Source organism: Oncorhynchus clarkii, chromosome 28, assembly GCF_045791955.1.
Source record: "Oncorhynchus clarkii lewisi isolate Uvic-CL-2024 chromosome 28, UVic_Ocla_1.0, whole genome shotgun sequence".
Taxonomy (NCBI): domain Eukaryota; kingdom Metazoa; phylum Chordata; class Actinopteri; order Salmoniformes; family Salmonidae; genus Oncorhynchus; species Oncorhynchus clarkii.
This window is the reverse complement of record NC_092174.1, coordinates 14845342-14858234: the sequence shown is the minus strand read 5'-3', so window position 1 is coordinate 14858234 and position 12893 is coordinate 14845342. Positions and strand designations below refer to the sequence as shown.

At 41.4% G+C, this 12893-nt stretch overlaps 1 protein-coding gene across 1 annotated transcript; it reads right to left on the bottom strand.

The window, feature by feature from the left end:
• Positions 1-5277: 5277 nt before the first annotated feature.
• Positions 5278-9347, bottom strand: LOC139386880 (cytochrome P450 7A1-like). The gene is made up of 6 exons (XM_071132742.1): positions 9113-9347; positions 8020-8260; positions 7288-7892; positions 6584-6714; positions 6279-6457; positions 5278-6173 (listed from the first exon to the last, which is right to left on the bottom strand). Exons 1-6 carry the CDS (start codon positions 9193-9195, stop codon positions 5874-5876), a joined length of 1539 nt encoding a protein of 512 aa, XP_070988843.1. The 5' UTR covers positions 9196-9347; the 3' UTR covers positions 5278-5873.
• Positions 9348-12893: the final 3546 nt, after the last annotated feature.

The following is a 12893-nucleotide window of genomic DNA, read 5'->3' as shown; positions in this document are numbered from 1 at the left end:
GTTGTCTTTCTCTGCAAATGTTATTTGACTCATAACCATAGCAGGTTAAGACACATTTTTCGGCTTATATTAATATCTCCAGCAATAAAATAGGGACCATGTATAACAGTTGTAAGGGCAGGAAATCAACAGAAGTTTAGGCAGATTGAAGTGCTACTTTAAAAAAAAAAAAAAAAAAATGCTGATCTTGTGTTTACACAGGCAGCCCAATTCTGATAATTTTTTTCCACAAATTGGTATTTTATGACCAATCAGATTTCTTCACAAGATGTTTTTCAGAATTTATCTGATTGGTCAAAATACCAAAAAATACCAGTGAAAAAAAATATCAGAATTGGAGAGAGAGAAACTAGACTCATGCACAGATGGAGCGCTCCAAACAAAAGTACATAAATGTTATGTAATAAATCAAAACTTCTTTCTCACAAGTGTAACGTAGGCCTAGTTTGTGAACACTGCAAACAAGGTGTCCACTCCATAGCCGTGGGAAGATGTGGGGGTACTGAGAATTCTTCTGAAAAAGTTTTTTCGCCCGTGCTACAGACGACTATATCGGCCCGTTAATTCAGGACTAGTGAAGGCCCCGTGCATAACCTTCGTGAACTATTTCATTTTTTATGTCACGCCGGGAATAAGAACAGAAGTTATAGACGTCGACTAACCAAACATTTACATTCTAGAACACTGGGTATGACGTGGGTTAACGTAAATTCATTATTGACGATTTATCGGGTAGCCTAAATTCAAATCAAATCACAGTTTAATGATAAACATTTAGAGTGCATTCCTGGTGAGAGGAGACAATTTCATAATCAAAAAATATTTATTATGTACAATGTGACGAAAGTATTTTAATTTAGACGTGTCATTGTTTGTGAAAATGTGGTGAATTAATAGTTGATTTAGGGGATGGTCCTTGGTTACCCTTAGTCACTTCTTCCTACCCCTCAGAGGGGCACACGCATTAGCCCCCTAGATTTGGAAATTCCATTCAACTCTGTTTGAACTTTAGTCACCCAACAACAAAGGGACCAAATGAATGACCAGCTGTACAGATTTCATTCATAGCATTCTTCATCTTGCCCCAGAGTAACCCCTGTTCCAGTTAAATGACCTCACACAGACACTCTCTCCCAACCCGCGCTTGTGGCTCAGACCGCAAATCAATGATTGCATCTCTGCTCAAAGGTCACACTTTCAATTGTTTTGAATGGCTCTCGTCTTAGGTTTACTTTAGGTTGGAATGGTGGGAAAGGTTTGCTTAATCTCAGATCTGTACGTGCTTTAAGCCAAACGGTCATTTTGTACATGTCATGTCAGGGTAAAGCACATAGCTACAGAACTGGTGCCAGGCTAGGGAAAGTTAAACCAGAGTTATGAAAGTTTCTGGCATTATGGTGACATTTGTAAGAACTAAGACTGCAGTGTATCTCAGGAGTCTCTGACATGAAATGATTTGTATAACACCTTGAATAGCCTAAAGTTGTGAAGAAAGACTATCTTTAAAGTTATCATTATCTTCTCCTGTTATCCTGTCTTATGTATTTTTAACATAGTTCCGTTATACAGTACCATGGTATTGGTATCTGATTGATGGTAGCCCACATTGGCACATTTGGGTCTGAACTGTGGTAAACTCAACTGTTTAATTTGATGGCCTTTACGAACAGCTCCTGCACCAGCTGGAGATAAGGAAATGTTTGCTCTCTGAAGAGCAAACAAGCAATTCAACAGTAATATTTCAACCGCAAACACTGCAGTACAATTTAATCACAAGTTAGTTTAAACGAGATTCAAGTCAATCTAACCGTACATGTTCACTTCTGAAGTGTCATTAGCATCAAGGATGTGCTTTTGGGTGTAGGTTATATATAACCAGATCAAATTCCAAAGAAATAAAGCTAGATGGGTTCTTCAGTTAGAACACTACAGCGAGAACATCTTGGGATTAAATCAAGCACAGATATAAAACAACAAACAGATAAAATAGGATCAAAGTTATTAATTGTGTTGCAGTCATTAAGGCAGCTCAGCCAAGCTGTGCCTGAGGCATGAAATGCTCTTCCAATAACTACTTTCACAGACGGTAGCTCACAAATGCACCCGTTGGCCTGTTGGTGAGACAGCTGTGCTGACAGCAGCAGTTGGGGTTACGATGTGCCAGTGACACTGTGCCTACTGGTTCTCTTATCATCCTGGGGTTGATGTCTAGCCCAGCTGGCACACATAATTATTGGCAGGTCCATAATTATTGGCACTCTTGATGAAGATGAGAAAGAAAATACTGTATAAAATAAAGCATTTCAAGACTGAGGTATTCTTTTGTTCTCAAAAAAAGGGAAAATTATATTATTTTATACGAATACAATTGCTCAAAGAAATATATTTTATTTAAGAAGTAATAAAAAATATGTAAAAACGATAGGGGTTAAAATTATTGGCACCCCTCTTTTCAATTTTTTCGAACCCTCTGGCGAGGATAACGACACTGCCTTTTTCTAAAATGTGTATTGAGATTGGAGAACACATTGGGAGGGATCTTAGATAATTTCTCCATACAGAATATTTCCAGATCCTTGATATCCTTTGTCTGCGTTTATAGACTGCCTTCTTCAATTCAAACCACAGGCTTTCAAGGGGTTTCAAGTCCAGAGACTGAAATGGCCATTGCAAAATGTTGATTTTGTGGTCAAAAATTGCCAACAAGTGACATCAATAAGGGATCACAACTTTCACCTGGTCAGTCTGTCATGGAAAGAGCATGTGTCCTTCATGTTTTGTACACTCGGTTCTTTGTGGATTTTGATTAGTGCTTGGGGTTATAGTCTTCCTGGAAGACAACCAGGTTTTTGGCTAAAATGTCCTGGTACTGGGTAAAGTTCATGATGCCGTTGACCTTAACAAGGGCCCCATGACAAGTGTAAGTTAAATAGCCCCATAACATCAAAGATCCACCACCATATTTTACCGTAGGTATGACGTACTTTTATGCATATGCTTCTGTCTTCAACTCCAAACCCACCACTCGTTTGTGCGGCCAAAGAGCTCTATTTTCATGTTATCTGACCATAGCACCTGTTCCAACCCAAGTGCCAATGGCGTTTATCAAACTCCAGGCGGTACTATGGTCAGATAACATGAAAATAGAGCTCTTTTGGCCATGCACACCAATTGAAGAGGGCAGTCCATTAAAGCAGACAAAGGACATCACGGATCTGGTAGGATTCCTCGTGGAGGAATGGTCTAAACACCCTCCCGGAATGTTCTCCAATCTCATCAAACAAGGCTCAGCTGTATTCCTCCAGTGGTGTGTATTCATGGATGCCGAGGGAAGCCAGGCTTTCCCCAAAATTTACCAACAAGTGACATCAATAAGGGATCATAGCTTTCACCTGGTCAGTCTGTCATGGGAAAGAGCAGGTGTCCTTCATGTTTTGTACACTCAGTGTCAATGCCTAAGGCCGAGTACAATACAACGACACAGTGGCAGAATAAATTAAACCACACCTTTGTTTCATCACAAAACCGGAGAGCAACCTCTGTCTGGTGAAGTCCACAAAGCATAGTGCATGTAACAAACAGTTACATGACCTAGAGTGTGGTCAAGGAAGTTAGTTTTCAACATTTTCGGACTACTAAACAACTATTGATTTAGAACCACGGAGAGTTACAGCAAGTCGCAAAGAAAACAATAGCTGCCTCTACTATTCCAGCATCATTTCAACTTCAACATCAAAATAATCACCTATGCTTAGTCTAATACAGTGACAACTAAAAGAAACCAAAAACAATTTAGTCCAATCAACGTAAGCTGAATATGATGTCCATGTTTCTGATTTTTGTGTGTGTATGCGTGCGTGCAAGTTGAAAAAACATGTTGACTTCCCCTACTTGTAGAGAAACGCCAATGCCATCCTCCTCTCTTTAATGTTGATGAAACGGTTTATGACTCTGTCATACCGTACACAATTTAAAAAAAGTATGTCCTAGGCTACGTGGCTAAAGTACTTAACTTAGCCTAACTTCCTTTCATGGGAAACGTTAGCTAGTTGACGTTGGCCTACTACATCTAGCTACATATTGAAGTTCCATCCTCTCAGTCCAGGGGCACAATGTAAGAATTTACAGATGGATCAGAATTATAATCATTGGCCAGTACGGAGAATTAACTAAAGCCACAAGTCTGAATCCCTATCAACATTATTGCTAATTTAGGAAAGTGCCAATTTTAGCTAGCTACCTAGCCACCGGAGGACGACAACACAATGAGATGCAACAAGTTGTTTCTGTCAATCACGTATTTCTCTCAATGCGATGTAATAGGAGTGAAGCCAAATCCAAACTCGCTTCCCTTGACACTTTTGTTGGTGCGCCAGGACCATTCACAGTTGAGCTCACTCAGTTAAGCTCAACACTGATTGGCTATTATTTTATACTTTTTTTTATCAAGGGAGGCCAAATGCTCACTGGCTTCCCTTGTATTAAATACTATGGGCGGCAACAATGTCATGCTCTTTTTGACCAGACAACATTAGATAGATGGCCTACACATACAGAGACAGAGGGGCGCTGTTTTACTCATTTGGATACTTTCTCCGGTGAGATACATTCAGCCTCTTGCGAATTGAAGGAAAATTATGAAAAACACAGAGACAAAATAAAAAAAATGCTATGTTTTTCAAATTTTTTTCTTGGTCATTTTTTTGGGGAAGACTGGCTTCCTTTGGCACCCATGAATACATGTCACTGGATTTCTTGTATAACTTCTTTCTCTGAGCAATTGTATAAAATAATAGAATTTCCCGTTTCTTACATACAATATAGTTAATTTCATACAGTATTTTTTGCTAATCTTTATCAAGGGTGCCAATAATTATGGACCTGACTGTATCTATGCAACGATCAATGTTTTATGATCTAATGATGACTTGGACAAGTTACCACAGGACATTAGGAGCTGACCCATTGTTCTATAGGTCTATTTACTGAATCTTGTCATAGTCTTGATATCTTCTAAATTATTCATTCCAAGGCTAGTCTTCTAATTAAAACCCAAATAGTACTAACCACAAAGCCCTTATGGACCTGAGATGGGACACCATCACCTGGTGTACCACATTACCTTCCAATGTAGGAGAGAGAGAGAGATGCCTTATCTGTGGTTTATTGATTTACCTAATACCATGCGAGTGTGGTCAAACTAATGACTGACTAATGACTGAATGACTGAATGAACTAATGACTGAATGAACAAATGAATGACACAATACACTGTTATAGAAATATATTGATTTTATACTAGTTTTATGAAGTATATCAAATTAAACATTTCATGCATTTTAATGCTTGTTTTGTACAGTATATCAAAGTAAACATTAATACAAATTACCAAAATGTATTTCATCCTAGCAGAGGGAATCTTTCAATGGAACTACAATGTACATTACTCTACTCAGTCGGTGTAGTTAGAGCCATTCAACATCACAGTAAATAGTGGCATTTACCAACTAACTACTGATAGTGAGGGTCACAAACAGAATTACCTCTGAAATGTTGAATGATTTCACAGTTCAAAGATGGAGGTCGACAATAAGGATATAGTTATGATGATTAACTGGAAGATGCAGTAAATATTACTGATAACACTTATATGGAGTTCTACCAATGTCACTTTCGAAATGGGATGGGCGTTTTGCCAGTGCTACCATTCTGAGGCGATCACAAACCACTCTGTGGCTTTTGTTTTGCGTATCAACTTCAAAAAGACATTAGAACAATACATTGCAGCCTATGTACATCATTGTGGCTTCAATTCTTAAATATGCAATATGTACAATTTACATTATTAAGAAAGTAGATCAGTGGAGTCCGTCTTACTGAGTTTTCAGTTTGTATCGAAAGTCAACGTCATAGGTGGGTTGCAGGATCCCCAGACCTGCACGTGATTGGTCGAGAGGAGGCACTTTAACGGCTGAGTCTAGGAGCTCCATGTTGAAGTAGGACAGAACCAGCGCCAGGAACTGCTTGATCTCATGCACGGCGAAGAAGCGCCCAGGGCACTTGGTCACCCCTGAGCCGAAAGGCATGTAGTAGTACCTCAGCTTGCGTCCCTCCCTGTAGAACGTTGTCTTCTCCTGGCCGTTGTCATCAAGATATCTGTCGTATTTGTAGGTCTGTGGATTGACAGAGAGAGGGGAGTTAGAGGAAAGACTGACACACTCCTAACCCTAGTTATATGGCCTTTCATCTTTAAAGGGAAGACACTGAGCATCACTCACCAAGGGATCCTCATAAATCTTTGGGTCAAAGTGGAGCATTTGGGGGTAGAGGGCGATGACGTCATCTTTGCGGATGCGGTACGACTCCTGGTTATCAAGGTGAAGCAGGAAGTCCTCTTTGGCCACTCGGATGTTCATTGATGCGCTCGACAGACGCATGGCCTCCTTGATGATGCTGTCTGCAGGGCAAGAAGACATGGTTCTTTATAATACCATATTCACTGGACAGCTTGACTTTGGTGTCAAACATGATTTTGGAAAAATATCTACTAAATCAGTTTTGGTATATTGCAGCTTCCCCTTACCTATTACAGGCATGTTGTCCAGGTCCTCCCGGGAGAGAGTGAGTTGTGGTTTGCTAGGGTCGACACGCTGACCTGAACTGTCCAGAATATTCTTCACCTCCTCATTGGCTGCTTTCATAGCCTCAGGACTCCTGAAGAGGCAAGACAAGATGGAAGGTAAGTCAAACCATCAAGTTCAGACTATACAGATCATGTATCAAAATATTCCCAACATGCACTTTGGACCAGGTTGTTCTCTGCAGCTCTATGACATGCTATGGAAATGGGAATGCTATGTTTCTCCAATGAGTCGTTCTTGACACCTCTGTTATCGCAGGAGTTACTGTGAGCTAGCACTAAGTTGCAGTCAGTAGTTGAGAATGCCAATTTACTGTACAGGACTGTTACAAAATACATTGCTCAGCCCTTATCTCCACCCTAATGAGCACAGCATCTATGTTCAGCTGTTTGAACAAGATAGCCCCCCCCCCCCTCCCACACACACACACACACACACAATGCAGGAAATGCAAACTTGTATTGTATTTGAGTTTTAAAAAGGATTGACATTTCAGACTTGTTTTGCCCTAATGAAAAATGTATCAACCCCTATAGAAATGTCCATGAATTGTAATCCACATAATAATTCAAATGTCCTGTTGCTGCAGGACACGTTTCCTGCTGTAGTAAGCTGGCTCAAATTAAGATCCAACATCTGTACATACCTAATCATGTGGAGCAGGCTCCAGAAGGCAGTCGGGAGCGTGTTGGCCTGCGAGGCCCATAGCAGAGCCACGTGGGTGCGGGCCTTGCTCAGGTCATTGAAGGTCGACAGGGTGTCATTCAGCAGCATGCGCAGTGAGATCAGGTCCGATACATTCTCGCGTTTGCTCAAGTTCTCAGCCAGCATGGTCTTAGCCAGGTTCTCCCTTGCAGAGTGGGCACTCTTGAACACATGGATGGGCAACCCAGCCACCAACGCCGGGAAGATCTTGTCGAACTCCTTGAAGTTCTCCAGAGTGTTGAGGACCAAAGCCTTCTGGGCCTCCTGGCGCGCAGCATTCTTGTCGTTACCCAGATCCTTGCCGAAGAGTGTCAGGTAGCTCGACTCGAACATGACCTTGTAGCAGAAGGCGAAAATGCCATCCACGTCCCATCGATCCTTGCTGGGGCTGAGGGTGTCTGACTGCAGCATGACCGACTGCAGGTTCTCCATCATGGTCTCGATGAGCGAAGGGAGGGCTTCACCTTGCAAGGTCTTCATGAAGGTCTGGTGGAGGTTCTCTGTGGTGTAACCGTGTCTGGGGTCCATGCTGTCATGGCCGAAAGCCTGGGTGGAGACAAAGAGAGGTTTCATTTAATACTCTTGAAAGCCTGTATTGACAGATATGGATAGATTAACTCATCATCAGCAAATATTTAGTTGAACAACAATTCATAGTTAGGCATGTCTTTACCTTGACCGAGGTAGAGAAGTGGAACTTCTTCCAGTCCAGATGCCTGCCTTGGCGGATGACGGCGTGGTAGGAGAAAGGGTCGCACAGGAAGTGAAAGTACTTGCCAGCGATCTTGCAAGTGAAGATGTGTCCATATTTATTCTGTCGGCTCCGGAGAAACTCCAGGGGGTTGGCTCCAAACTGGACTGCACAGCCGAGGTATGGGATCAAACCATTTTCCACAGGTGGTTCACCTGGTTTTCTTGAAGAGCAACAACAATCATTTAGCATCATAGCAATGATAAAGCAATGCCCAAAGCAAGCCATCGGAAATACTTGAACATAGGAAACACAAAGGTGATGTTGAGATGTTTAAAATACAACATCCAAAGGACACTTAAAGATGTCCAATGAATCCATACTTGTATCTGAACCTAATGTAAATGTTGTCGTATAAACCCAAAGCAAACAACAACAAGGTGATGTCAGAATCTAGTGATGTGCTCAAATTACAAAACTTTGGAAAGTTGTAAGTCACATCCAGCAGAACAAAACCCAATGCCACTGCAGCAATCTCAGAATAACACTACCACTTATACATAACTATCAGGTTTGTACAAGAAAATAAAGTACTACATGTCACAAAATTACAGCTGGCTTTTTTGGCAAGTAGACATCACTAAAGTCTCCATAAAAACGAATAACCTTTTGCAACATGGAACCCATTTATATTTTAAGAGCAATACAGGTGACACAAATAAAACCATATAACATCAAAGAAAGAAAACAATAAAAGCATCAGCTGTAAATATGTTTCGTTCAATTCAAATCAAATGTATTTATATAGCCCTTCGTACATCAGCTGATATCTCAAAGTGCTGTACAGAAACCCAGCCTAAAACCCCAAACAGCAAGCAATGCAGGTGTAGAAGCACGTTGTTGTACAATTTAAAAGGAATACCACACCCAAAGCCTTCACATTATCAGACACATGTTCCATTCCACAATATTATGCTGTGTTCTTCATTAGATTGTTGACCATCAAACATTGAATACCATTCAACATTTGGCATGTAAAGACATTTTACTATAAAATGCGTGGGTCTCTGCTTACCTCTTACGGATCCCCAGAGCAAGCCACAGACAGCAGCAAAAGCTGATCACCACAACCCAAATCAAAGAGACAGTGATGATCATGGCTGTTTAAGATGCTCGTGGCAAATATCTGTGTGGAGAATAGACCAAAAGGTGCCTGGTGCTAGAGAGGGCTAATGGCCAGGTTTAGTGTTAACTCCCTGGCAGAGAGAACTCAGCTAGATGACAGTGGAGGTTCTGGAAACTGTGCTTGTGGAATCCTAAACTCTGATTCAGATTATTTATATGGTGCTCCACACAAGCCATGGGGAGGGACATGAAGCATAGGAGCAGTGGGGATGACTGATTTGCAAGTGCAGCCAAGACACCGCCCTCCTGTTACATGTTTGCCAGTGTTACCTATTACACTAGATGTCTCTAGGAAATCCATAGAGGTGTGTGTGTGAGTTGTACAATGGCCTTGACTGTAGTCCATGGACAACACCACCTGAAGGACAGCAGGCTGTACCTGATAGCACCACTGGGTGGGCAAATAGATTTCAAGGTATTTGATGCTTTTTGTGTGTCCCTCTCGCACTGTGTGTGTGTGTGTGTGTGTGTGTGTGTGTGTGTGTGTGTGTGTGTGTGTGTGTGTGTGTGTGTGTGTGTGTGTGTGTGTGTGTGTGTGTGTGTGTGTGTGTGTGTGTGTGTGTGTGTGTGTGCACTTGTTTTGACCCGTTGAGACCAGCAACTAGGTGGAGGAGGCAAAGTATTATTTTTCAGCTACTCTTAGAACATAAATATCAAAACAATTCATATTTTTGCACTCAAGAGGTAATTATCTTGAACAATATCTGTTTCCCCATACCTCATGAAGCCTCAGTATAGAACATTTACATGCAGTACATTATTATTACCCTCGGGTGGTGACTAGTCCATTTCCAGCATTTTATAGAGAACAGCAGCTCTTGTATCTACAGTTTAGGAGATTAGTAAGATATGTGGAACCTAGTATACAATTAGAGAGAAGTGAAATAGTCTCCAATGTCTCAACAGTATGTTAGGTTTGGATGATGTAAGCTTTTTTGGAAAGAGCCTCTCTACATGGTTGTTTTGGACAAGTGACTATGTCCACGCAGTAGCTGTGAGTCAGACACACATGCTTGAACAATAGGTACCCTGTCATGTCGGGATCTTTGTGGTTGAACAACACGTGTCATTTCATCAGTAAAGACTTTGTAGTGTTGGAACTGAGTGACACTGCTCTTAAAATAGGGTTTCTTTCTCAAGATTAATTCATATTCAAAAGTGTGACAATTTGACCTCAGAGTGTGTGGATTTTCAGGATCTAAGTAAAATCTTGAAATTGTAAGAGGATTGTTGCATCTTTCCTCATACATTTTTACAAAGGTGAATTTCCCCTACATTCTCCAAACCACATGATGATGCTCTGATACAAATAACTAACTAAGATGATAATTTATGTTCATCCATGTCTGCCTGACTGCCTACCAATGTAGTACTATACTTATTTTCTTCCCATCTCACCAAATGCAGCCACTATGCACACACAGCAGACAACTGACACTTCAAGATGGAATCATGAGATTGATTAAAGAGGAACAGTTGGAATGAACCAGTGAAGATGTGAACAGGATGGGACTTGTCCCCCTGATGGAACACTGAAATACCTGTGATGGTGTGTGTGTGTGTGTGTTTGTTTCAACATTAAGTTATCCGTTCACGAAAGAGATGACATGTATTTCACCTAACCGACAGTTTGAAAAGACTTGCTGACACAGGTTATGTCCTTATCCCTGGCGTCATGCCAACGGATTTCAAATTTAAAGTATTGTTCATATTATGTCCCTTGTAGTCTCAGATGGAAAGGTGTTTTGCTACATTTATATTGTAAACTTTACCATGTGAAACTTTTAAAACATTCCTTAATAGATGTACTAAAAAACAGACACTCAAATCAGTTGATCAGATGAATCCTTGAAAAATTCTACAAAATTCTGCACTTGTGTTTACACAAAAACCCCTCTCTTTCTTTCTTTCTCTTTCTTTCTGTAACTAACTCCCTACTTTACATAGCTTCAGATGTACTACAAATGTGAGTCATCAAACCAAAAGCCCCTTCTGACCAGTGATGTGGTTGGATTGCATCACCACTTTCCTGCCCGCCTGCCCTTTGAGTTTAGACTGTAGTAACCTAAATCCATCCGCCTCCACACAGGTCACTCCTGGATAAAAGGTTACTCCCCTACCATGGTTGTGGCAACCTGTGGCTGATGGCTCTCATATCATTCAGTTAACAGTCAGGAAGACCAATCATTCTGTAATTTGAGCTATCACCTAATGCAGGGATGGGCAACTTTGATGGGGGTGGGGGCCACAACAAATCTGAACTCGCAGTGGCTCGCAGGTATGTGTACCCACATATGCGGTCAGAGCCAGCCCTAGCCTTTTGGGAGACCCTAAGCAAAATGTTGTGTATTTTACTATTCTTACTCTCAACAGTAAGTTGAGCCCCCGACTGTGTCTACCATTTTTGAGAATGGCTATGTTGGTGGTTGTGGATCCTGTTAATGCTTGTATTAGGTTGGTGTCACAATTTGTGACAGAATGTATTTATACACTACTCTGTCAGGCAGCTGCAGTGCCTTCAGAATGTATTTATACACTACTCTGTCAGGCAGCTGCAGTGCCTTCAGAATGTATTTATACACTACTCTGTCAGGCAGCTGCAGTGCCTTCAGAATGTATTTATACACTACTCTGTCAGGCAGCTGCAGTGCCTTCAGAATGTATTTATACACTACTCTGTCAGGCAGCTGCAGTGCCTTCAGAATGTATTTATACACTACTCTGTCAGGCAGCTGCAGTGCCTTCAGAATGTTTTTATACACTACTCTGTCAGGCAGCTGCAGTGCCTTCAGAATGTATTTATACACTACTCTGTCAGGCAGCTGCAGTGCCTTCAGAATGTATTTATACACTACTCTGTCAGGCAGCTGCAGTGCCTTCGGAATGTATTTATACACTACTCTGTCAGGCAGCTGCAGTGCCTTCAGAATGTATTTATACACTACTCTGTCAGGCAGCTGCAGTGCCTTCAGAATGTATTTATACACTACTCTGTCAGGCAGCTACAGTGCCTTCAGAATGTATTTATACACTACTCTGTCAGGCAGCTGCAGTGCCTTCAGAATGTTTTTATACACTACTCTGTCAGGCAGCTGCAGTGCCTTCAGAATGTATTTATACACTACTCTGTCAGGCAGCTGCAGTGCCTTCAGAATGTATTTATACACTACTCTGTCAGGCAGCTGCAGAGCCTTCAGAATGTATTTATACACTACTCTGTCAGGCAGCTGCAGTGCCTTCAGAATGTATTTATACACTACTCTGTCAGGCAGCTGCAGTGCCTTCAGAATGTATTTATACACTACTCTGTCAGGCAGCTGCAGTGCCTTCAGAATGTATTTATACACTACTCTGTCAGGCAGCTGCAGTGCCTTCAGAATGTATTTATACACTACTCTGTCAGGCAGCTGCAGAGCCTTCAGAATGTATTTATACACTACTCTGTCAGGCAGCTGCAGTGCCTTCAGAATGTTTTTATACACTACTCTGTCAGGCAGCTGCAGTGCCTTCAGAATGTATTTATACACTACTCTGTCAGGCAGCTGCAGAGCCTTCAGAATGTATTTATACACTACTCTGTCAGGCAGTTGCAGAGCCTTCAGAATGTATTTATACACTACTCTGTCAGGCAGCTGCAGTGCCTTCAGAATGTATTTATACACTACTCTGTC

Excerpts from the sequence above, each read along its gene's own strand:
- LOC139386880 (XM_071132742.1), bottom strand. The coding sequence starts at position 9,195 with ATGATCATCACTGTCTCTTTGATTTGGGTTGTGGTGATCAGCTTTTGC. Across the intron at positions 6,458-6,583 it reads GGACAACATGCCTGTAATAG|ACAGCATCATCAAGGAGGCC; the intron begins GTAAGGGGAAGC and ends CTTGCCCTGCAG. Across the intron at positions 6,174-6,278 it reads AGATTTATGAGGATCCCTTG|ACCTACAAATACGACAGATA; the intron begins GTGAGTGATGCT and ends GTCAATCCACAG.